Here is a 26140-nt window from a genome sequence, read left to right as displayed (position 1 = left end):
CATAGATTCTGCAAAAAGAACAGGAGTACTTGTGGCACCTTAGAGACTAACAAATTTATTTCTGTTTGTAATATCTAATGTGATGCTGCAGGATAAAAGATGCAGTGTTCACCACCAAAGCAGCAGGAATACAGGGCTGTGAAATCGGAATGAAGGATCCTTGCCAATAGATCTGGTGGTCTTGTGGGCCTCCATTTTAAAATTAAAGTCTCTGTTACTGTTTTGGTTGATCTTAAAGATCAGTCTCTACTGGGCGAGTTATTTGGTATTTTGGACCCTTAGGTAGAGGGTTAAGGTTTGACAGTATCTGGAACACCATATGTGATTTAGTAAGATGGACCTGTAAATGAAACCTGGTTGATTCAGAAAAGTTCTGTGGCACTTTAGCTGTCTGGTTACATGATTTCCTCTTGTGTGTTAAGTCTTTTGGTAAAGGGGCATAGTGAGGAGCCTCCATCTGCATCTTTTAGGCTCCACTCCTATATATCACTCAGGGGCCTTGATCCTGCAACCCCTTATATTGTATGCAAAGTTGTTGTGCCCCAATGAAAGGAAGTTATGTGTGGTCAAAACCAAGATTCCTCCCTCCAGCAGTAATTCTCTAGCTCCCTGCATGCCTACACCCTTACTCAAAGGTGTTCAAGGTAAGAGGACGGTGGGGTCGGGGCAGAAAATGGGAGTGTCTAAGGATTAAATGGAATCTTCACTATGCTAATGAGGCATATTCGCCTCGACCCTTACTCCTAGGCAGAAGCAGGTTGGGAAGAACCTAGCAGCAGGATCTGGCAGCCCTACATTACTTGTCTTGCTCATTGCATAGTACCCTGTATTTACACCGTATGTGCAGCGCCCGGCACCTGAGCCATGGAGGATCAAGCCCAAATTTTGTGTGTGTGTTTGGGGGCAAGGGCAATTTTGTGTTCCTAAGAAGTGTTCCTTTACGACAGTGGTTCTCAACCAAGGGTATGCATAGCACTGGGGGTACTTAGTGGTCTGCCAGGGAGCACATCAACTCATCTAGAATGTCTAGTTTTACAACAGGTAACATAAAAAGCACTAGCAACATCAGTACAAACTAAAATTTCATATAATGACTTGTTTATACTGCTCTGTATACTATACACTGAAATGTAAGTACAATATTTATATTCCAATTGATTTATTTTATAATTATATGGTAAAAATTAGAATGTGAGCCATTTTTCAGTAATCGTGTGCTGTGAGACTTGTATTTTTATGTCTGATTTTGTAAGCAAGTTGTTTTTAAGTGAGGTGAAAGTTGGGGTACACAAGACAAATCAGGCTACAGTAGTTTAGAAAGATGGAGAGACACTGCTTTATGCTGTTGAGAAGTGTGCTAATGACCATCTGCATTCAGTGCCCATTATGTTAGGAGGCCGCTTACAAATGAGTTCAACTAACACAGTTATGGACAGGGCATGTCTTAATTAAAGTGTTTTTATTTAGAAAAAGAAAGAAATCTCAAGACTGACATCCAAGCTTTTCAAAATCTGCTCTAGCCAAGTCACATCCTGCGCAATAGTCTCACCTGAAACCAGTTGTATAGTACACTGTTTAAAAACAGTTCCTTAACGTGCTAGCAGGTGGAGCATAGACCAGACACAGGAGACTTAAGAGTCAGCAATGTGGAGAATCTTCTCAGCGCCTTAGGGCATGGTTAGTGTGTGGAGAAGCTGCCAGCCTGAGTTGTTTGGGCTCTTATTTCTGAACAGTATTTCTGTCTGACCCCAGTTAGCAACTGATGTTTGCAAAATAAAGAAGTCATGGCCCTGGAAATATTTTCCATTCTCTCCCTTAGTCTCTGCCCAAAATATTAATATTAAAAGTATGACATCTATTCTGGAGCCGATATCATATAAACCACTTGGGGTTTCTTTTCACCCCTACCGTGGGTCCCTGTATAAGCAAATGAGGAGTTAACCAAACACTATTAGTGAATATTTTTAATTGTTTTTATTGCATTTGTTCCTGCTAATGCTAGAGCCGGATTTGTCTGCAAAGAGACCATCTGTAGCAAAGATGTTCCCAAGACTGAGTGGGAAGGGGTAGAGGTCATTAACAGGCATGAAGTTGAATATCTGCTCTATGTCCGGTAATGTCTTGTTTTAGGCTCGTCATTCATTTAAGGCATGAATGAAAATTTTCCTTTTTTACATTAAACCAACAGAACTGAAATCACTTTGGCTTCATTTTTCACCTCAAAGATGAGAAAAATAAACAACCCCTATGAATAGGTCTTAGTACCCAGGAATCTTGGCTCCCAGTCCTATAACCCTTAAATACTATAGTGTGTTCCATCATTATGAGTTTATTTAATGTGCTTACAATGGGCCACCGTCATACATGGGCAGGTGTAGCTCAAAAGCATCTTCGCTATTTGGACTGATATTTTACAAACAAGTTGAATCGGAAATAATCGTTGGTCGTGGGATCAGAATTAATTCACATGTCTGGACAGCCGGTAGGAGGTCCTGCCGAAGCTTGCTCTGGTTTCTGCGGGAAAGACAATGTTTGTTGACTAAAAAGTACTGGTATAAATAGGTTATGGAAAAAACACACAGTCGGATGTCTCTTGCCTGCGGGTCAAAGACTCATGGAGATCTAAATAAAAACAGCTGTAACAAAAGGGCAGTGGGTGGGATTTTTATACGTTCTATTTAGGACACAAGGTGATGGGTAGGGCTGGGGGTGATGATGTGGAGTCTGGTTGGGATTCTGTGTTGGTGGGAATTTAAACTACATTTTATTCTCTCTCTCTTACAGGATTATTTGAACTTTGGGTAACTAGGTGTGGGTATATTTTTAAAAGCTTTTAAAGGGCTCTTTGAGCTTGAGATGAGAGTTCTTTTATTGTAGAGTAGTAAAATAATATAAATATTAATTAAATTCACAGTCTCAGCAATAGTCCAAGACCCTCGTCATATTTCCACTCAGCGAATCTTCACAATACTGATTGCATGCTGTGGTTCACTGTGGTTAAAGAAGTTAGAATGAAATGGTTTTCACTTGCAGGCTCTTTTTAAGGATTTCTTGAAGTATTTGCCATTACATTTCCAAAGGCCAAATGATCAAAAACATAACTCTGCGTAACAGCACTTGCAGTTCACTAATGCAGCCATTGCTTCGCATGTTCTAAATTAGATTTCTCAGTACTTCTGCATATTTATTAAAAAGAGAGAGAGGCCAAAAACTACATGCAACAATCCAAGCAACAGCTTGAGAATCATGGGGATGGCTTTCTAGTTGGCGGTAGGCTTTGTGTGTAGGAAGGGGTCATACCTGGGCATCCAGAACAATTTGTGAAAAACCAAACAGAGTATTTAAACATGCCATCTCTGTGCCATCTTTCAGGCCATCTGTACTTGGAACCCTTCCCTGAGCTGGTCTGCAAAGGAGCTGCACCCACTTTGTTTTAATCCCACCTGAGGAATCACTTCCATGAGCCTTACAAGAGACCAGCCGACCAAGGCCCCAATTCACTCACTCATTTTAGCACGTGCTTAACATTAAGCACATGAGTATGCCCATTTGACTTCAGTGAACATAATTATGTGCTGAAGTGCTTTGCCAAATCAGTCCGATGGGCCTAATCCACTGCCCCTTTAAATCAATGGTGGTATTTCTGTTAACTTCAGTGGATGCTGGATGTGGCCCATAGCCTATCTGATTGTCTATTTCACTGATTTCTCTGGTTGAGTCAACTGCTGATCAATGTGGAGGAGGGGGCAGAAGGGGTTGGAATTGAAGCTGGGAAGCAATGGGAGAGAAGGAGACATTCCCTGTCTCTGTGCTTTCCTCTGTGTTTAGAGGTCACCTAGCTCAGTTGGGTTCTGCTGAAACCTAAGTAAAACAGAAACATCACCTTTTGCAACATATTAAATTATCAACCATACAAACTCTTCAGGTGTCAGCCTTAAACAACGTATTACATTTTGACATATTTGCTATTACATTTCCAGTAGCAGATGTTGTATTAAAAGCTTCTTGTAGTACTCAGTTTGTTTTGGTGTTTTTATAATATCTAAATGAAGTGACTTTTGTAATAAGGGAAAAGGACTTGATAGCAAGACTATAGTCCTGTCTGCTATGGGCAAATGCTCAGAGACCATGGTAACGAGCGTGGTAAATGAGTACATTTAAAAATCTCACAGAACTTTTCCGAAGAGCAAGGTGGTTGTGTCGAAAAATCTCTTCACCCTGCATTGTTGTGCAGCAGATGCCTCAATGTTTGGGTGCTCATCTTGAGACTGGATTTTCAAAGGGTGGGTTTCCCAGCACTTTATGAGAATCCAGCCTTTTTATGGTAACTCAGGTTAGCCACCCAAAATGATAAAACATTTTGGAAAATTCAGGACATGTCTATTTTCTGTGTGTAACAGAGTCCATGAAGCAATTTGGGATGAAAGGTGCTTTGTGTGTGGAAATCAATTAATGAAGATGTATAAATAACAAAGGTGTGAAAGTTTTCATTCTTGTTTTCAAAAGCTAACATGTTTCTTTGCCTCTTTCTCATATGAGAAGAATGCAAACAAAAATGAAACCCGAGCCAACCGAACCCATTTGTGGGGAGGAAGCCAAAGGAAAGAGCTAACAGAAGTTCATTTCCCCATGCTTGGTGTCAGTCGTCATCCTTTTTTGATGAGTATTGAGTGTTTTGATTAAAAGGTGTGGAACTGTCAAGCTCATGTGGATGTTTCCCACTCCAAGCTGGAACAAAGATACCAAACAGCCATATCTGGGCTGTAATAAACTGCATCCTGGAAACAGCATTTAGCTTCCATGATAACGTTACTTAGAACAAGGATGGAACTAGAAAGGAAGATGACCCATGGGACACTAGGACTTGGCACATTCAGAGTTAGTCCCTGCTCTGCCACAGACTTCCTTGGGCCACTTAGCCTGTCTATATCTCAGTTTTCCATCTGTATAATGGGGTACTAGTGCTGCTGTCCCTCACAGGAGTATTCTGAGAATCAGCACATTAAAACCTGCCAGGTGCTCAAACACTGTGGTAATATATAAGTACTTTAGATGGAACTCGCTTGGGTACAAACAACTATCTTTGGTGAAATGTCAGAACCTCTAGAATGGAAATCAAGGCCCTGCTCCTACTGGAATCTATAGCAAACCTGCCAGTGACTCCAGTGAAGCAGGATTAAACCCTAAAGTTCCGATCCGACAAATGCTTGTGCACATGCTTAAAGTTACTCAGGACTGGGGCCTAAGCAACTAATGCAGCATCGCAGAGAACAATATTATCTTGAGGCAAGATCTTGCCAATTAATCACCACTGCTGCAGGGAGAAGAGACTGTTTCGGTATCCTGTGCTATTCTGCATGAACAAAAGGATGTTAGGCCAAGCAGTGCCAGAGCTATGCGAAGTGATGAATCAGAATTTGGAGGAGATTGGCAAGCCTAGGTGTTTTCCCCTTCAAAAGTACTATGTTCATCATACATCTCAGGGGAGTTGTATTATTTCTGGTGTCAAGAGGTCACCTCCTTGGCTGGGGATAGGTTCCCTTCAGATTTCATGCTGCGTGAAACAATTCACAAAGGCTGGGCCAAGAGAAATCGGTTTGTTCAGGCAGATATTTAAGAGGTCTCTGCTTCTTTCTGGGTCTTTCTTTTCTAGCAAACTTAATCCAGTCAGCTAAGCAGAATAGTAATGAAGAAAGCAGTCGGCCCATTGGTATCCTAGATGCCATAACATTTAACACTTCTATTGCTGACTCTTGATGTAAAAAAATAAAAAATCTTCCCTTTCACCTTCTTTCTCTGACCCTGCAAATACAAAATTGTACTAGTAAGATTTTCAGGAAAGCCCTACAGGTCAGGCAGGAAGTGGGAGAGGAGACACTTCTTCATCAGATGGGTTTAACCATACTGAATATTCATAATAAAAATGGCTATATGCATCTGCAGTGCTCTGTTCTTCCAGCCTTCTTGGGGTCCACTCATTCCTCACAGCCGCAGGATATTCAAAGGAACGGTGACAATAGGAGACCCTGACTAAGAGCAGAGCAGAATCCTCCCAATTAAGATGTCTCCATAGCTGGCTTTTCATCCCCACTAATAGGAGTTCCTGTTCAGCAGGAGACACATTGTTAATAGTAAAGCTGGCCTCCAAGGAGAAGGCCTATGGAGTTAGAAGAAGGCACTGTCTGCCCCAAGAAAAGGATTAGTATAAGTTAGTTCTCTGCTCTAGACCTATGTAATGTGTTATCTAGTGTATAGATATCTATACCTGTATCTATCTATAGACAAACTGCGTTTTGTATAATAGACCACAGCAACTCTACGGTAGTGTGTGGAAGGAAGGGGGAGTTGCTTTACTCAAACAAAACCACAGAACAATTGTAAAAAAAAAGTTGGAATTTGGGCAGGACGCTAGTGTTAATGCTCCAATTCTTGCAAAGAATTTCCTGGGATCTCAGTGACTGTGAGTATTATTAATTGTTTTGGGGTAGTGCCCAGGAGCCCCCCAGTCATGTACAAGGATCCCCATCGTGCTAGGCACTGTACAAACACGGAACAAAAGAGAGTCCCTGCTCCAGAGAGTTCACAGGGTGGGTAGGTAAGTAGTCAGGATTTTGGTGTTCTCAGCCAAAACATGCTGGTGTACATTGTGGGTTACATTTCCAAAATGCTTTTTTAGGGATATAGCTGCTTAACTCTCACTGAAATTAATGGGAATTGCCTGACCAAATTGCCGTGCAATCACTATGAAAATGCACCCATGTATTGTCCTTGGGCTTTCCACATGCCAGACAAATCAGGTGAGCCTTCAGAGTACTCGTGTAGCTAAAGAGATGTGAGGCAAGGCTGATGGGGCAGAGCAACTGTGTTTTAGATCACAGCTACTGTATGCATGTTTCTGCAGTTATTTTCCCCACCACCGTGTCTTCCAGCCCCTCTTTCTTGGGAGCAAACATCATATTGAAACTTACAAGGATCCTGTACATTTTGAAGTGACATTCAGGTAATCGCTGAGACAGCTGGAGTCTTAGATTTGTGGTATATAGGCTCTCCCAGCAGAACAGGCAGTTTTCCTGATTTATGAAAGGTACCTCATTTCGTTAATTTAAAAATCAGTATAGAGGGATGTTGCAAATGAAAATACGCCCTCCTAAAGGGCCATCACATTTTAAGCTTAGTAACCTTGACCAGAGCCTGTCAGTTTTAATACTTATTCAATTAGTCTGTAACTCTTGAGTGTCTCTTTAGTTTACATATTGACTTATGTCCCAAATCCTGTGAATGGGTGCTTTGTCGGGGACTTGAGCTGGAGCAGGATTTGACCCTTAAAGGGAAAATAGTTATTTGACATAAAAGTCAAAGGAAAGGGGAAACAGACTGTCACATTGCCCTGAGTATTTTTCCTTTTTCAACCAGAGTGGACCAATTGTACACAGCTATTCCGTTTCCAGGGAGTCATAAAATCTCTCTGTACAGAATAACTTTACCAAACTGTTGTATATGTGGCCGCATTAACAGCAGCATTTTTTAAGCAGAGGTGATGGGGCAATTGTATCTGTGGTCAGTGTTAATTCTGAGCTGGATTTCCTCGAAAGGAAATGCATTAGGGCTTCCACAAGCTCCAGGCACCCTCTCAAGGCACAGTGCAGTGATTAGTGCTCACGCCTTAGGTAGCAAAATAAATATTGTATGGATAAGAACACGTTATAGGTGTTTTCCAAATAGTGTTTAGCAATTCCTGTGTCTCCATTCATTGAATGGCTCTGGTGTGTCTCTCCATGCGTACTGATATTTCATTGATTCACTCCCGACTGCGCCTCCTGCTAAGGAACAGATTGAGTCTTGGAGAAATACACTACACAGTTGCAAAGAATATGAATTTGGGTTTTCCCAGAACAATGGTCCATGATCAACACATGGAGCAGCATGCCCTAGTGACGATTTCTCTCCAGCCAGAGAGGAAGTCGCTGCAATGCAGCACCTTAAGTGACACTGAGGTGGGACAGAAAGAGGCAAAACTAACCTCTGGTTTAAAAAAAAATTAAAAATGCTAGCATTTACAGAGGCTCTGACTGCCTCTGATTTACAGTGGCATAGAATCATAGAATATAAGGTCTGGAAGAAACCTCAGGAGGTCATCTAGTCAAAACCCCTGCTTAAAGCACAACCAACACCAACTAAATCATCCCAGCCAGGGCTTTGTCAAGCCAGGCCTTAAAAACCTCTAAGGACTGGAGATTCCACCGTTTCCCTAGGTAACCCATTCCAGTGCTTCACCGCCTTCCTAGTGAAATAGTGTTTCCTAATATCCAGCCTAGATCTCCGCCACTGGAACTTGAGACCATTGCTCCTTGTTCTGTCATCTGCCACCACGGAGAACAGCCGAGCTTCTGATTGAGGCATGGTGCATTTCCTGGGCTCTAATCAGTGTTTTTTTACACACTCTATGAGTTTTCCATTGCCACTCCCATACATAGCACTGGCACAATTTACAGGGCCACCTTCTACTGAACGCTCAGTAACAGCATTTACATAAAAGTTGGCAGTGTTGGGGTACATTTGGTTACACCCAGACAACTGCTCAGAGTTATACAACATACCAACATTGTTATAAACTGGACTTTCAAAAGGATACAATTTCTGCTGTTCTTCCCTTGCTTTTTTTGACTTGGAGCTGGAGTCTAGCTGTCTCCTATTGCATCTGTCGAGTTTTCTCCTCAGCAGCCAGCAGCTCCTTTCTCTTAGTAGCCTCTCTTTCTTTCTTTCTTTTTCTTTCAGCTGCCTCTTTCTCTCTCTTGGCAGCTTCTTTCTTTCTCTCAGCAGCCTCTTTCTCCAGCTGGGCCAAGGCTTGCTTCTCTTTCATTTGAATTTCTGCCAGCTTTTGCTCATGTTCAAACTGCAGGCTGTCCATAAGTTGTCAGATTGTCAGAATGCAACTGACATTGTCTTCAGATTGTTCTTTTAAAACTTTGAGTCAGACTCTTTGCTGGTGTCCTGGCATTAGTCCACTGGAGTCTACTGAGAAGCTGCACCCAGGTTTCAGACAAATCTTTAACGACTGTTGTTTTTTTAACACTCACTTCCTTCTGAGTGCTTGATCCTGCGCTGTGCAGGTGCACAATGTGGTGCTTGTAAGAGCAAGGTGAAAAGAGATGAGTGAGGAAGGGACTGCAGGGGAAAACCATCCTGCCCTAGTATCAGAAATAAGATGTTGAAGCATGTGCTAAAGTGCATCCCTATTCAGCACAGCACACATGTGTAGATTAGGCTGCAGCCTGTGCTGTGCTGAATAAGGATGGCTTGTTGAATCAGGCCCTAAGTGAGGACCATGAAGCTCAACACGTCATTAGAAAGATGGCCTTGTCTCCTCAGAGGCACCTGTTATATCCCATTGCAGTAGCCTTACACTAGGCTTCAGGAGTGAAGCCTAAAACTCTGACATTGCACCTGACGAAAACCTCAGGTTAAGAAAAATGTTTCCTCTACATGGCTAGCCTATCTGAGAAACAGAGAACAGCAAATCCCCATTTCCATTGGAAGGGGGAGGGGATGTTTTTAATTCAAGAGCTCATGCACACAAATCCATAGAGTCCCATACTGGATATTTTACATGAGTAGCAGTGCCAGAATCTGGATCTTTCTGGTCACCTCTTTTGGGCCCCATCGCTCTCCAGCCAGACTGGAGGTCTCTGCAGTGCAGCACCTTAGTGGACACTGAGTGGGACAGAGATGACACCTTACCACTGTCTCAAATGAAAGGCCTGATCCATGAGTAGTGCTACAGAAGAGCTAATTGACCTTAATGCCCAGTTGGAGCCAGTGCTCCTTCAAATCTATGAGTGTTGGGCAATTGATTTCAGTGGGTGCAAGACTGGACCGACCTGTTGTATGTAAGGGGGGGGCTCATAATCTATTTTACATTGTTTGCAACCGACCAGAACCAGCGCTATCTCCAGTTCTGCTGCAGGGGAGGAGTGGGGAAGGGGGTGATCTTGGACACCTTCCTCCTGCAGTGATCAGGCCAGCTTTTCTATGCCTTCCCACCCTTTCTCCTGATCGGCAAGGTCCTGCAAAAAGTAAAAACAGACAGGACGTGGGTTATCCTCATAGCACTTCTTAGCGCCCCCCTCCTCCCCTGCCCACAGAGGCTACCACTTCACCCGGACCTCCTCTCCCAGGAAGGAGGCCACCGCCTCCCTCCCAACCTAGCCGCGCTCCACCTGACAGCGTGGTTGCTCAGTGGTTAGATGAGGAAGAGGAGAGGTGCTCAGAGAACGTCAAACGAGTCCTGCTGGAAAGTAGAAAGCCATCCACATGGCGGACGTACCTGGCAAAGTGGACCAGGTTTTCTACGCAGGAGGCGGAGTGGGGAACCTCCCTATCGTCCGCACAGCTCCAGATTATCCTTGATTACCTCCTATCCCTTAGGACCCAAGGACTAGCTCCCATATCAGCCTTCCATCAATCGGTCTTTTCTCACACTATGACCTCTCGCTTTCTAAGGGCCTGGACCATTCACTCCTGTGTGCTAGGTCCCCCATTCCGCAATGGGATCTAAACCTAGTGTTATCCCGTTTCACGGGACCTCCCTCTGAACGCTTGGCCACGTGTTCCTGGTCTCACCTGTCATGGAAGGCAGCATTCCTTGTAGCTATCACATCAGCCCAACATATCTTGGAGCTTAGGGCCTTGTCGTCAGAATCCCCACATCCAGTCTTATAGACTCATAGACTTTAGGGTCAGAAGGGACCAATGTGACCTCCTGCACAAAGCAGGCCACAGAATCCTACCCATCCACTTCTATAACAAACTCCTAACCTATGTCTGAGTTATTGAAGTCTTCAAATTGTGGTTTGAAAACCTCAAGCTGCAGAGAATCCACCAACAAGTGACCCATGCCCCACGCTGTAGAGGAAGGCGAAAAACCTCCAGGGCTCCTGCCAATCTGCCCCGGAGGAAAATTCCTTCCCGACCCCAAATATGGCGATCAGCTAAACCCTGAGCATGTGGACAAGACTCACCAGCCAGCACTGAGGAAAGAATTCTCTGCAGTAACTCAGATCCCATCCCATCTAACATCCCATCACAGACCACTGGGCATACTTACCTGCTGATAATCAAAGATCAGTTGCCAAAATTAAGCTATCTCATCATACCATCCCTTCCATTCTTCCACAAGAATAAGGTCCAGCTTTGCCCACACCCCTCATTCCTCCCGAAGGTGGTCTCTGCCTTCCATATGAAACAGGACATTTTCCTCCTGGTGCTCTGTCCAAAGCCCCATTCCTCCAACGAGTAATGTTGCCTTCACACGCTCAATGTGTGTAGGGCACTGGCCTTCTACCCTGGACCGGACTAAGCTGTTCCGAAAATCCTCGCAGCTGTTCATTGCTTCAGCCGAGCGTATGAGGGAGCAACCAACTTCCACCCAGCGCCTTTCCCGCTGGATCACCTCGTGCATATGCACTTGCTATGACCTGGTGACGGTTCCCCCACCACTGATCGTCAGGGTGCACTCAACCAGAGCTCAGGCCTCGTCAGCTGCCTCTGTAGCCCACATCCTGATCCAGGACATCTGTAAGGCTGCCACGTGGTCCTCTGTCCACACATTTTTCGCATTATGTGATCGTCTCCCAGGCAAGGGATGACGCTGGGTTTGGTAGGGCAGTACTGCGTCCCGGAAACCCTTAAACTCATACCCACCTCCATCAGATACAGCTTGGAGTCACCTACTGTGGAATACACAGGAGCAATCACTCAAAGAAGAAAGGACAGTTATCTGTTCCCTAACTGGTGTTCTTTGAGATGTGTTGCTCAGGTATATTCCACATCCCGCCCTCCTTCCCCTCTGTCGGAGTTGTCTGGCAAGAAGGAACCAAGGGTGGGGGGAGCACACAGCTCCCCTTATAGCATGATATAGAGGTGCCACTTCAGGGGTCACAGCAGTGCTCCCCCGGTACGGTTACTGCTAAGGGAAAAACTTTCAACACCGATGCATGTGGCGAGCACGCACACCTACTGTGGAATACACCTGAGCAACACATCTCGAAGAACTCCAGTTAGGGAACAGGTAACTGTCCTTTTCCTTCACTTCCTGTTCTCATCGCTTCTCGGCTCTATGAGCTGAGGGGTGAAAACATTATCTAAAGTTGTGTATTTCTGTGAGCTGTTAAATGGCTGCCGTGTTCCATCCCAGAAGTCGCTGCTTTTAGTGATGAATGAAGTGATCCCTGTATGTCATTCCTATTTCCGTTTGAATCTGCAGCTTCTTCATTAAGTTTTACGAACAGTTCTCCAGCACTTGAAGAATCCTCATTCTCCCCAGGCATCTCTCTGCTTTGTCTGGGCCGTTTTGCAAAGAGGTTGGACTCGTCATACTCTCTCCACGTTTGCTTGAATGCTGGACAGTTTCTCTGCTTCTGCCAGCTGCCAAGTCAATGACATCACTATGTGTCTGACATTTTCTTTCCTTTGCCTCTTTATTTTCTGTAAACTTTTTTCCTTACTTGTTTCACTGCCGTGTGTTCAGCCATAATTGGTGACTCTATTTGCAAATTTGCATTTATGTGTGTTCAGCTGCTTGCCATCTGAATACTGTCTTTGCGACTGTCAGAACGCTGATCCTGAGTGTGTCTTTCACGTTCCTGTATTACTGTTGCAGCCCAAAATTGGCTCTTTAATGAGAAACACTGTTTTAATATTCTAAATTTCCAGATCTGTGCCAAGCAAATGTGCATATACATCAGAGGGACAGACACAAATTTGTTGCAGTAAACCAATAAGATTGTATTTCACTCTTGGTTTTGTACTCGTATTGTGAATAATCCCCACTCTGTGGTTCAGTGTCATCCTCATCCTCCAATTCCCCTCCAGATAAATTTAAAACATTTCACATAGCAATTTGTTATACTTTTCCTAGAACAAATTTGCACTGATCTGCTAAATGTGCTCTGACAAAGGAAGTGGCCATTCATAAATATATTACAGTGGTCAGTGGCTGAACAGTCTCCAGATCTGTCTGCCAAACCAGTCTGCCTATCAGAACTGTATTCCTTGGTGCCTGCATTCGTTCAACCCATTTTCTGAGGCCAACTGGCTCTTAACCATAAAGACTGAGGGCTTATATTTGGCTTAATGTGGGAAGAACAGACTTGTGCTCAGTGGCAATGGAAGGAATTTGTGTTTAGTCTCATACCACTGAATTTAGGTTTGAGACATTCAAAAAAATTTTTGCAAACTGAATGGGAGAAGAAATAGAAAGGAGATGAGGAAGACGGGAAACTTTCCTGTTTGCTGTAAGTTACAGTCATGTTACAAATATAGGTTCTCCACACAAGGTTCTAACAATATATATTTGTTTCCATTAATTAATACAGTTGAATGTTGTTTTGTAAGTGTGTAAAGAGGTATTTGAGAGCTAAGCTTTATCCTTAATAGGGCAATGTCAGTATAAAGGTGAGTTAAAAAATCTTTACCTAGGTTACTAGTAACTCCTTACATTGTTACTTTTCATTCTCTATTGCTTTGCACTTCCCTCCACTTGAACACCAGAGTTTAACTGGTCAGTTTTGCTTTCTGTTTATATTCAGTCTCAGTTTCTAGTTCTTATGCAGCAGTATGATGTTATTGTGTTTGGGTTGCAAATATTGCAGGGGAATGATTCAGGTAACAACACATTTAATTACACATAAAACATCTGTTTGCAAACAAAAATCTTTACTAAAAAAATTGAAAAGGTTAAGGCAAAAATGTTTCATTGGAGTCCAGCTGACACCTAAACTCAAAATTGCACATTCTTTATAAAAATTCTTCCCCTTGAAAAACTCAAATGTTAGAATGTCTGAAAATGAACAGTGAAAAAGATCCAGCCTTCTGAGGGTTGAGGTTTAAGGGCCTAGAAAGAAGGGGAAAGACACAACATTACAAAGTCAGTTTCATGAATGTTTTGGTTGCCCCACTCCCTACAACCTCTCTCCTTCTGTCAGTGCAAATTGTGAAGCTACGTCATTGCAACCCCAAGGGTCTGAAAAGTGCTGAATTTTACAGTGCCGATCCAGCATGCTTTTTAAACAACGTAGCAAATGTTAAAAGGACAGTGGGCATGCTAGGAAGTGCTACTGTTTTGCTGTTAGCCCTAATGCAGTCACTGAGAAGCAAACGCAATCTAGGGCTCTGGGTTGTCTCCTTTTAAAGGGACAGCACTGTAAATAGAGGCTCTCCTCCTTTTTAGAACTGTCTGCTTCCCCATCTTGATGCAGTCACAGTCCAGAACTGGTGACCTCACATGTAACTGCCATGGGGAAGCAGTTGTCATGTTACATTCACCAGACTGAATGAGCTGGAGGAGAGTCTGATTAGATAAGAGCAGGAGCTTCTATTTAGATGTACAGCTTTCTGGATAATCAAGAGCAGGAGTAAAGGAAATAACCCTGGTAAAAGGCACACAACTGCTACATGGGATTTGGATGCAGTGTGGTATACTTAAAAAAATTCTTGTGCATCTTTTAAAACTCTTTTCTGGTGTTGCCTTGAAGATAGCCTGGTTTAAAGCAATGGAAAACCACATAGGTCATAGGATGCCCTAAATCCTGTCCTTTTTTATGAAAAAAGGCCTTTAAACTGCCTCCCCTTTTTTCATGTTTTGCAAATCCTGATAATCTTGGTTTGACAGCCTTTTTAGAAATCTGAAATATCCAAGTTCAGATGGAGAATGCAAGACATCCTTTGGCCACATCTACTGGCAGGAATTTTCTTCAGCTTCCTGTAGAAAGGAGGAAGGGGAAATGTCCTCACTTTTCAGTGTTACAGGCACATCCTTGTTTTTTTGTTTGTTTGTTGTTTAGGATGATAGTGTCTGCTTTGGGGAAACATCCCACACCAGATACATTTGCTCCTGTAGAGAAAATACAGACTGTGGACACAAGTGAATGTGCGGCCAGATTACTTCATTCGTTTTACTGTTGCTTTTCAGGGTGACACACACTCTAATCTAGTAGTTGGAGAAAGGGGCTAAGAGCCAGGACTTGTGGGTTGAATAGATGACTTCCCCATTGACTAGCTGTGCTATCTTTGGCAAATCATTTGCGGACTTTTATTCCCATCTGTGCCTGGGTAAATCTCCACCATAGCTCTCAGTGACTCAGTGGATAAAGGTTCTCCTCTACCTCACAAGGGTGTTGGGAGACATAATGATTGTGTTTAGAGTATCTTTAGAGCTTTGAATGATGTGCTACAGAGGGACAAAGCATGTCTCTTCGGACAGAGCGGATAATGACTCCCTCTTTTTTCACTAGAAAGTAAACAGCTGAGCAGTAACGGGGGTCCTGTCAGGAAGGAGCAGAAGCCCACACGCCACATTCTGATATAACTTGACACTCTTCTGTTCCTCCTCTGGCCCTCACAGGAACCTGCTGATGTTCAGCGAGTGTTACTGTACAGGCACGCCAGCATTTGAATGTCATAAATAGGAGCATTTGGGGAGAAAATGCTATTGAAATCCATAGAAGTGGGAGGGCATTTTGTAGGGCACAGGGTGAAAACAGGGCTTTGCTGAAAAGTAAGGCCTGAATAGGGAGAGTTGGCAGTCGAGTGTTGGATTTTATATTTGTTCATTTTCTTTTCTAATTTTGTCCCTTGATGCTCAATTTTAGCAACTCCTGTTACATTTCAAATAACTTTCTACCTGAACGAGAACAGTTTAAAGAACTCAGAAGCAGGCCCCTTTGAAACCGAGGGCTCCACGTTGGTGGAACAGTGTGGGGGTACAACCAAAGTTATTTTGCCATAAATTTATGGGGAAAAGTTTTCCTGAGATCTCTTCCTTGCCTGGCTTCTATCCAAAGAGACGTTTTTACTGCTGGGGTTGGGAGAAGCCAACCCTTCAGATCTTTGGTCTAGAAGGGACTGCTAAACTAACATAGCAACAAGCTGAAATCCTTCAAAGGGGACCAAAGCAATTAGACATTCAATAGGACTTAACCACCTGACTCTCTTGAAAATCCAACCCAGCTTCTTGGGGGAAGTTCAGAGACATGTGTCAGGTTTTGTACCATCTTGGATGGCGATATAACATCTCTCCTGTTTTGTTGGGAAGGCGCACAGAGCTCTTCCTTACAAGAGGGGGAAGACTTTCTAGTGAGACTTGAGACACAAAGACTGTCTGAGACTAGGTGGCTTAGTCTGCTAAGTCAATGGTGAAATACAGACCCAGTTGGCAGAGATCAGACACACTGGGCGCAGCGATATGTAAGGTTTCTCAGGTGTCAAGCCATCTTTGTTACTGAAGCCTAGGGTTAGCGATCTGTCTCCACTACTGTAGTATCTCACTGCTTCAATCTTTATAGTATTTATCCTGCCAACACCTCCGTGATGTAGGGAATGCCCATTTTACAGATATAGGGGCTGGAGCACAGAGAGGGTAAGTGACTTGCCAAGGTTGCATGGGAAGTCTGTGACAAAGCAGGAACCTGATCCCAGCCTCCCAAGGCCGAGGCTAGGACTCTAACCACTGGACCATCCTTCCTCCTGTAACAACACATTCTGCAGCATTTGTCTAGTTGGTTTTTCTCTTACATTCCTTTTGATGTCATATTTTTTTCTCTCTATTTCTGTAATCTACCAATAAAACCTATTTGTATTTAAGACCAATAGAATTGTTAGGCTTGGAGACTTGTTTGGGACAGTCACAGGCAGGTGGCAGAGAGCAAGTGAGAGCAGCTGACTCTAACCAGGAAGGAAAGAAAAATGGGAGAAGAGGGGGAATAGTAGTGTGAGAACTGGGTCAAGAGTGCACAAGAGATTGCTAACTCTGTCTAGCTCTGTAACGGGGTGGGACTCACCCCTGTGGCGCCTCCTGCTGGTCGTCCAGGGAATTAGTGTGTCCAGCCTCCGGAGCGCCCTCTGCAGGCCGATGTTCCGCTTGCCGCTGGGCCCAAGTCTGTCCTGGACCCCGGTGCCCTATTCAGGCCTTGATGCTGCCCCCTGGCAGTACCCCTACAGATCTGGGTCTCCCCTCCCTAGGGAACCCCCACTCTCTATCCCCACCTCACTTCAGACTATAGCTACTGCCAGTCATCAACTAGCCCCCATTCCCTGGGGCAGACTGCAGTGTAAGTGCCACTCATCACTGGCGAGGGGGGTTTGTACCTGCTGCCTCCGTCTACCCTAGGCTACCCCTTTGTAGCCCCAATACCTGTTCTGGGCCTTTAACAAGGCCAGCAGCCTGGGGGTTTTCCAGGCCGGAGCTCCTCAGCCCTTCCCCCAGCCCTGCTCCAGTCTAGGTACCCTCTCAGCTTCCAGGCAGCCAGGCCCTTCTCCCTCAAGAGCTAGAGGGAGAGTGCTCCTCTGGCTTCTGGCCCCAGCCCTCTTATAAGGATCACCTGGGCCCTCATTAAGCCAGCCATGGCCTGACTGGGGCATGGCCCCCAGCTGAGGCTGCTTCTCCCAATCAAACCCGCTTTTCCTTCCCTGCCGCAGCCCTCTCCCCAGGCTGATTTAAACCTTTTAAATCAGGAGTGGGTGACCACCCCTCTAGAGGCTCCCTGCAGCATAGCCCCAGGGAAAGAACCAGCATGGAAACGGGAATTATGTGAAAGACTCTTGGTGGTGATCATCCAGGAGTCTATGGAAGTTGTGTTGGGTCATAGCAGGGCTTGGAGATTATTGATCAGCATGAGAGTGCGCTGTGGGCTTGAGTAATGCAAACACGGTTCGACTGTTATTATTTGGGATCATTTTTTAAGATGTTCCAGTTGCTTGGCTGCTGTGTTATTCTGTACGGCTGAGCAACTCCCCAGGAAATCACTCTCTTCGTCAGTGCCTCAAATTACACCACTGGAAAGCCCTTGTTCGGGAAGCTGTTGTAGCAAGTTTGTTGGTCTCCTGGTGCAGATGAATGCAGGAGAAGGTGAGGGGCTTGAGCATGCTGACTTGTCTGTTTGTTTGCAGGAGACAGCAGAGGCCTCCTGGAGGAAACAAATCACAGCAGCAGCACACGGATCATCAGCAAGGTACTACCAAACACAACAGGGAACACCAGAAACTCTACCAGGGAGGCCAACCCCCTCACTCCTCAGGGAGGCCAGGCCACCATGGCTACAGCCAAAATCGGCGATGGCACCACAACCAGAAGCACTCGCCCAACGACAGAGAAATGCACAGAAATGCCAAAGAGACTGAGAATTTGAAAATCGAGGACGCCTCCGTCTGCACAGTGCACATCCCCCTGGAGATGCACCGGAGCACGGAGGTTGTGGAGAGACAGTCCCAGCAGCAGTACATTCAGGAACCAGAAACCAAGCGGAGAGACAGTGTTCATGAGCGCATCGGGGAAAGACCAAAGGTCAATTTGCTCCAGTCTTCCAAAGACAGACTGCGAAGGAGACTAAAAGAAAAGGTACTATTCCTGTGGGGAGCTGAATTTCCCTTTATTAAAATCGCAGCTGTTGATCATTTCACACACGTACATGGGACTTTGTTCCTGAGCAAAGCCAAACTTACCGTCTCCTCTCCTAAAGTCAACTTTTCTTCTGGTGGGTGGCTGGGTTTTTGTGGTTCTTCGTCGGGCCTTTAACTGACACACTGCAGAGTCTCTCTATCTAACTGCACCTGACCTGTTGTTTGGTGTTCATGTTAAGACCGAGTTTTCAAAGGATGAATTGTGAACTCCCTCCTGCAGAAAACACTGCATGAAGATGAGGGTTTATGAGCCCAAATCAAGAGCATGTGCATTTCCCAGCCTCTTTACAAATGTCAGCTGAAGTGTTCTAAATACCGGAGTGTTCTAAAATGTGGTTTTGTGTGTCTTCGAGAATCTAGATCAGAGGTGGGCAAACTATGGCCCGCGGGCCACATCCAGCCCATGGGACCGTCCTGCCCAGCCCCCGAGCTCCTGGCCTGGGAGGCTAGCCCCCGGCTCCTTCCCTGCTGTTCCCCATTCCCTGCAACATCAGCTCGCTAGCTCCGCCGCCAGCTCGATGCTCTGGGCGGCGGGGCTGTGAGTTCCTGGGGCTGCGCAGCTGTAGAGCCCGGCCAGACCCAGTGCTCTGCGGCGGCGGATGTGTGGCCCAGCTCCAGCCGGGCGGCATGGCTCCAGCGCCACCAGCCACCAGTGCTCCAGGCAGTGCGGTAAGGGGACAGGGAGCAGGGGGGTTGGATAGAGCACAGAGGAGTTTGGGGTAGTGGTCAGGGGATGTGAGTGTGGATAGGGCTCAGGGTGGTTGCGGGGGGGGTGGTGGGAACAGGGGGTTGAATGGGGGTAGGGGTCCCGGGGTGGCAGTCAGGAAGGAGAGGAGGGGTTGGATGGGACGGTGGGGGTCCGTGGACAGTCAGGGGACAGGGAGCGGGGGGGTGTCAATCCGGGGGGGCATCAGGGAACGCGGGGGTTGGATGGGGCAGGAGTCCGGGGGGGGCATGATCCCCTCCCCTAACGGGCCCTCCATACAATTTATGAAACCCGATGGGGCCCTCAGGCCAAAAAGTTTGCCCACCCCTGATCTAGATACTGAGTGCAGAATTCAGACTTTGAACACTGGATACGTAGATTTAGCCACTTAAACCTGATATCCATTTGTCTACATAGATGGATAAATATATCAAAAGCGCCCTTATCCTTCCCCCTTCTCTTGACCAACTCAACAATAACAAAACTTGTGTGTGCAGGTGATGGGCGAGAAATCCTTTCTGGAGACAAAGTTTCAAATTTCTGAGGGTTTAATAGATAATCCATCCACATTCACCCTAGAGAATGCAGGATTTTTGTTGTAAGTGTATTTGTGCGTATTGAAAAAATCCACACAAATGAATTTTCAGCAAAAATATCCAAATGTGTAGTAAAAAATAAACACAGATATGCAGAGCATCTCTAGTATATGAAATGAAGGAAACATGAACATAAACAGCTCTGTTGTGTGTTTGTGTGCATACCCATTTGACTATGTCTGTGTATCTGTATGTATGCAGTGCGATGTAGACTATTTTAATTCTTAATATTCTCCTGTAAAATATAGATGATATGCAAACTGTTTTAAAATACTCACTTGCAAGTTTCTTTCCTGAGCCCTAATGTAGGGTCTGAGCTTGCAAATTCTCACTCACCTAAACAGTCCTTTCTCGTGTGAGCAATTGCACTGGCTTCTGTGGGACTATTTACATGAGAAGAGATGGTTTGAAGGATCAAACCCATAATCATAGCTTCTAGGAGCCTGGTGTCATGTGAGAGCAATACTCCAGGTAAACACCAAGTTACGTTTATGCCCCATGTCCAGCACTGCGTTTACACAGCTGGCCTTCTGACAACTCCAGCCATCAGGTTTCAAGGCCACACCTGGAATTTGCTAAAGGTTTCAGGAGACTTTCATAGAGTGTGGCACAATGTTTTGTCAATGGAAAAAAAGGAAGAGGTGATCAGCTCGTAGCAAATGTGAGATGTCCACTACATGTCTGTCCCTAGCAAAAACTTTCACAGTGTAATTAAATGTTAAAAAGCTGCAATACTATGAGTGGTAATGTTATTCGTTTAGATGCGCAAAAGCCAGGAGAAGAAGAAGTTAGAGCTCTTGTAGTAGCCGCAGTTGGTTCACATTGTGCATATATAACATGCGATAGTCTTGATTAGTGCTTAGATTGTTCAATGTCTGTCCAGATCTAGGTACTTCTGAGGCATTGTAGCCTTATAATCTGAGCATCTCACAAATATTAGTGAATTTATTTTCATAAAAGCCCATAAGCCAGGAAAGCAGCATTATTCCCACTTTACAGATGGGAAATTGAGACATGGAGCGATCAAGGGGCTTGTCCAGGATCACACAGAAAGTGTTTGGCAGAGTCAGGAATTGATTGAAGATTTGAGTCCCAGCCCAGTGCCTTAAATCCTCAGGCTACTCTTCTTCCCACTGACCAGAGCATATGGGCTGTAAGTTTGTAACATGAGGGAGAAAGGAGCCACGTCTACTGGGACCAGCCTACTACCACTAATAAAGAAGGGAAAGTGAGAGGAGTGGAAGAGAGAGAGGATACGGCATAACATGGCTGACTCTCAGGCAGCACTTGCTGCACAAAAGCAACAGAAGAACCAGCCTTTCTGGCTCCTTTAAGCAGAACTAGCTCCTTATAGCATTCTGCTACTCAGCCCTCGTCCAGACTAACCCGCGGCATCGGCGGGTAAAAATCGATTGCTCGGGGATCGATATATCGAGTCTAGTCTGGACGCGATATATCGATCCCCGCGCGCGCTTACATCGATTCCGGAACTCCATCAATCCGAACGGAGTTCCGGAATCGACACGGAGAGCCGCGGACATCGATGCGGCGCCGTCCAGACTGGTGAGTACCTCGATTTTAGAAATTCGACTTCAGCTACGTTATTCTCGTAGCTGAAGTTGCGTATCTAAAATCGATTTTAATTCCTAGTCTGGACGTGGCCTCAGTGACCGAATATTCAGAGTTCTCTGTTGCCTGCAGTATGTTGCAGAAACCTCAAGTGCTCACTGCTAATCATTGTGAGCTGCTCAAAAAGTTATGAGAGAGGCTTGACTAGAATGTCCATAGCGCTTTCCACCATCCAGATACTTTATGAGCATTAAGTAATCCCCACAGCTTCCCTGTTTCAGAGCTAGGTCTCATGCTACCCAAACTGGGAAGTTACATATGCCCACTGTGACCTTGCGTAGGTGGTGAGTTATATGGGCCCGTGGTGCTCGTGCTCCACCAATATTCAGGAACATGGGCCCAGCTCCACCAATGTTTGGGCTTATATTTTCAGAGCCGTCCCGTCCATAGGATGGACCGGGGCCACTACCCCGGGCCCCACGCTTTGGGGGAGCCTGCTCTTCAGGGGTCCGCAGGATCCAGGGCAGCCTGGGGAGTTAGTGGGAGACCTGGCGCCGGCAGCAGCAAGCGACTTGCCCCCAACCTGCTCTACCCTGCCCCTGTTCTGCCCCTTCACTCAAGCCCCTGCTTCACCTCTTCCCGCCCCTGCTTTGCCCCTGCCCCATCCCCATTCCACCCTTTCCCCAAGTCCACACTTCTTCCACCCCTTCCTGCCCCCTTCACTCAAGCCCCCGTTCCACCTCGTCACGCCCCTGCTTTGCCCCTGCCCCATCCCCATTCCACCCCTTCCCCCAAGTCTGCACTTCTTCTATCCCTTCCTGCCCCTGCTCCGCCCCCTCCCTGCCCCCATTCCACGCCTTCCCCCAGCACCCACCCTGCCTCTTTCCAGCTCCCGCCCCCTACCCTGAGTGATGCTGGGAGCTGGCAGAGTGGGGAGGGGCTGGGGCCGGGTCTCTCAATGCTGCCAGCGCCAGGCCCCCGCTAACTCCTTAGGCCACCCTGGACCCCACAGCCCCCCATAGCGTGGGGCCCTCCAAAGTGCGGGTCCTGGGGCGGTTGCCCCAGTGCGTCCTATGGACGGAACAATTCTGCTTGGACTCATTCTGGGCACCACCAAAAATTATACAAACTCTGACACCCATGTCACCTTGGTATTTCCAGGTGCCTGAGCATGGTCATGCTGAGTCAGTGTGTTCACAGTATCAGTAGCTACGGTTTTTCTCTTCAGGCAAACCTGGCTCATGGGCACTTAGTAAATGTCACACCTCTGAAGTACCCAGGTATATCTATCACATGGGGACGCTGAGGCACAGAGATGTGATATGACTTGCAGAGGAATCATAGATGGAGTCCCCATCAGAGCAGGAATTAGCTCTCCCAAGTTCTTGGCTCCCATTCCAGACCTTGGACCTCTAGAGTGTGCCACTAGAACACACCTAGATTTAGATCTGATTGTATGACTCCCATTGCCCCCTACCCCCTGTTTTCTGTGAAAGAACAAAGGCTGATATGTCTGTTTTTTCCTTGTGTAACAGATGCCTTGTCTTTCCCTTTTCACGGACCAGGACGAAGTGCTGGTGGAGGCAACCAACCCCCAAAAGAACAAAATGGACAAATTAATTGAAATCCTCAACAGCATGAGGAACAACAGCAGTGATGTGGACTCCAAGCTCACCACCTTCATGGAGGAGGCTCAGAACTCCACCAACTCCGAGGAGATGCTGGGTGAGATTGTCAAGACCATTTACCAGAAAGCAGTGACGGACCGCAGCTTCGCCTCCACAGCCGCCAAGCTCTGTGACAAAATGGCGCTCTTCATGGTGGAGGGGACCAAGTTCCGAAGCCTGCTTCTCAACATGCTGCAGGTAATTAGATATTTGCAGCTGTTCCCAGTGTTTTATTACTAGAAAGAAGTCCAGGAATTCTGACCATAGTTGAGCTTTTCCCAAGTTCCATTCTTGCCCAATTAATTATAGAAAAGAAAAGTGTAAGTGAAGAGAGGGCAGTGGTTTTTGTGTTTGTTTATGCAAGTGTTTCATGGTTACGACAGACCGATATAATTTTGTAGGCACCATCCGGTTAATATCCATCTCTATCTCTCCTTCTATTTTAAAAGCTCAGTTTAACAAATGCTCATTCCCCAGGCACTGTCCCCACCTAGTTTTAACCCATAAAGCTCTAAAAGGTTTGGATTCTTAGTACCTCGGAGACTACCTCTCTCCTTATGCCATTCCCCAGCAGTTGAGATTATTATTGTTTGTGGTTCGTATTACTATAGTACCTATAATCTTGGACCAACTTCAGAGCCCATATGCTGGGAGTGTACATAGACAGCCACTGGCCTAAAGAGCTTGCAGTCTAAATAGACAAGACAGGCCAAAGAGGAGAAAGGAAGGATCTTTATCCCCATTTACAGACAGGAGATGAGGCTCAGGGAGATGAAGGCCAGGATCTCCAAAGGGATTTAGGTACCTGAAGACCAGAATGTGTTGCTGCAGTCCACAAAACCCCCCACTCGACTGCTGCCTTGCCCTGTAGGTTCCTAAACTCGCTCGGCACCAACGTTTTCACTGTAAAAGTTTCCGAGGCATCTGAGTTTCTACCTGGGGGCGAGTGCACTGCTGGCACAGGCAGGCATGTAGGCGGCCTGTTTCACGCCTAAGCCCAGCATGATCCTAAAGGCAGGTGCAGATAGGCATTCCCCAACCTGTCTCACCTGTGGGGCCTGAATCCGATAGTTGTGCTCAGAGGCCTTCTCCGAAGTACCTTTGTGGATCTGGGCTGAAGCGACTTGCCCAGGGTCACACAGGAAAGTCTATGGCACAGTCTTGAATTGAATCCAGATCTCTGTGCCCTAATTACAAGATCTCCCTTCCTACAAGATCCGGTGAGGCACTTGAGGAGGTAATGGGCATTGAGGAGACAGCTCTCTGGCTTAATGGAAGAAAGCTGGGCATTATCCGCAGAGGGTCTTCACCGCTTGTATTTGTGTCCCCCATTGGTCTGCCAGAGCCCAGCTTGTTGCCACATATCTCACAGCTCTTGGTGCCAAACACATGGAAACAAATAGCTGAAAGTTGCTTTCATCCGATATGAGCCCTGACTCTATTACACCGTCTAGGAAGTGGCTTGCTGCTGGATGAAAATTGCTGGTATCGACCTGCATGGCTTGCAGCTGTAACAGCTGCACTTACAACCCGGACGGTAATGGCTTGTGTGTGTTCAGATCATTGATTATCATGGGTGACTTTTTTATCAGTACATCCAGCACTGGGTTTACTGTGCCATGTCCAAGAACTCTATAGAAAAGCAAAGTCAATTAAAAAATAAACTGACAGCCATGGCATTTAGACCATAATAATGATATATAACCAGGGAGATTGGGATTGTCCCCTAGGCACGGGCTGCACGCTGATGGAGAGCATAAGCTTGAATGTCTGTGTTGATTTATTATGCTGGTTTGTAGCTCATCACATGGTTAATATGTGATTATTTGCTTTCTGGGAGAGGGTATCTTAGAGTCCGTAGGCCTGCTTGCACCCTTCAACATATCCTCTTTGTTCTCTGCCTGCACAGGGCACATGCCATGCCTGATTTGTTTGGCCAAGGAGGGTTATAGCTGGCTCTCTCCAAAGCTCATCAGGACCTAGGGCCGGCTCCAGCTTTTTTGCCGCCCCAAGCAGCGAAGTGAAGGAAAAAAATAAAAAAGATAAAGCCGCAGTTGGTGGCACTTGGATGGCAGCTCTACCGCACCGCTTCACTCTTCGGTGGCAATTCAGCGGCGGGTCCTTCCCTCCGAGAGGGACTGAGGGACCCACCGCCGAATTGACGCCGAAAACCCGGATGTGCCACCCCTTTCCATTGGCCGCCCCAAGCACCTGCTTCCTTCGTTGGTGCCTGGAGCCAGCCCTGTCAGGGCCTACCTCTTTCCACATCTTTGATGGGTTTGATCCATGAGATGTGGCCCTACAGTCTTGAATGTTTGGGCTCAGTTTAGCTCACTGTTTTGCAGGGAGGCTGGCTGGCTTATGGGATTGATAGGCTGTGGGACCTTTTAACCTGTTAGTTATCTGCTGAAAACGGCTCGGTTCAGCAGTACATGTGTGGCGCCAGCTCCCAAAGTCCCATGGGCATTTTTCTTAATGCCCTGGCAATTAAAATACCAGCACTTGGCTGATGTGTTAGAGACCAGGACCCTAGGTGGTCTGAGTGGTCAGAGTAGGTGTAGTGGGTGGAGCAGGCATTCAGGTTGGGGAATGAAGTTGAGGGTCAGCACCAGAGTCAACTGCCAATTACCAGAGCCAGGGGTCGAGGCAGAATCAGGGACAGGAATCGAAGTTGAGGGGTGGGGCCAGGGTTAGATACCAAATGCCAGAGCCAAGGGTCAGACCAGAGTCAGAAGTCCAAGCCAGGGATCCGAACCAGGACTGATAACTGATGGTTGGAGGCAAACTGTAGGGGTAGGAACCAGAGGAGAGGCCAGGAGCACTGTGGGAGCCAGGAGCAAAGGCAGGGATGAGGCAGGAGCCAGGAGCGGAGAAGGAATCAGGAACAGGGTTGGGTACAGGGTGCCAAATGCAGGAAGTGGGCACAAGTGCAGGCTCCAGTGCAGCAGCAACAGGGAATCACCTGGTTGCTCAGACAACTGCCTGTGCCTTCATCTGGCTTAAATAGCACGGTTGGGCCAATCGGTGGAGCCGGGCGATCTTCTAATTAGGGCTTCTGTGGGTGGTGCCTTGGCTGAGGCTGTAGTTCTACTAGCTCCTTGACCCGCCAGATTTCAGAAGACGTTGGCTGGAGGCCAGGATGTCTGGGA

General features: G+C 46.3%; 1 protein-coding gene across 12 annotated transcripts in view; it reads left to right on the top strand.

The window, feature by feature from the left end:
- CTIF (cap binding complex dependent translation initiation factor) overlaps positions 1-26140 on the top strand; it is a 357428-nt gene that overhangs the window by 226401 nt on the left and 104887 nt on the right. For 10 of the 12 annotated variants that reach the window (XR_004000880.1, XR_004000881.1, XR_004000884.1 and 7 more), the window contains 2 exons: positions 17944-18391; positions 22860-23189. Coding sequence is in view for 7 of the 12 variants with exons in the window: in XM_030566175.1 (XP_030422035.1) it covers positions 17944-18391; positions 22860-23189 (778 nt within the window). In the remaining 5 variants the exon portion in view is untranslated. The remainder of the gene's footprint in view (positions 1-17943; positions 18392-22859; positions 23190-26140) is intronic. The other 2 variants (XM_030566173.1, XM_030566170.1) reach the window with 1 other exon arrangement.

This window comes from Gopherus evgoodei, chromosome 6 (assembly GCF_007399415.2).
Source record: "Gopherus evgoodei ecotype Sinaloan lineage chromosome 6, rGopEvg1_v1.p, whole genome shotgun sequence".
Lineage (NCBI taxonomy): Eukaryota > Metazoa > Chordata > Testudines > Testudinidae > Gopherus > Gopherus evgoodei.
This window is presented reverse-complemented; position numbering and strand designations above follow the sequence as displayed.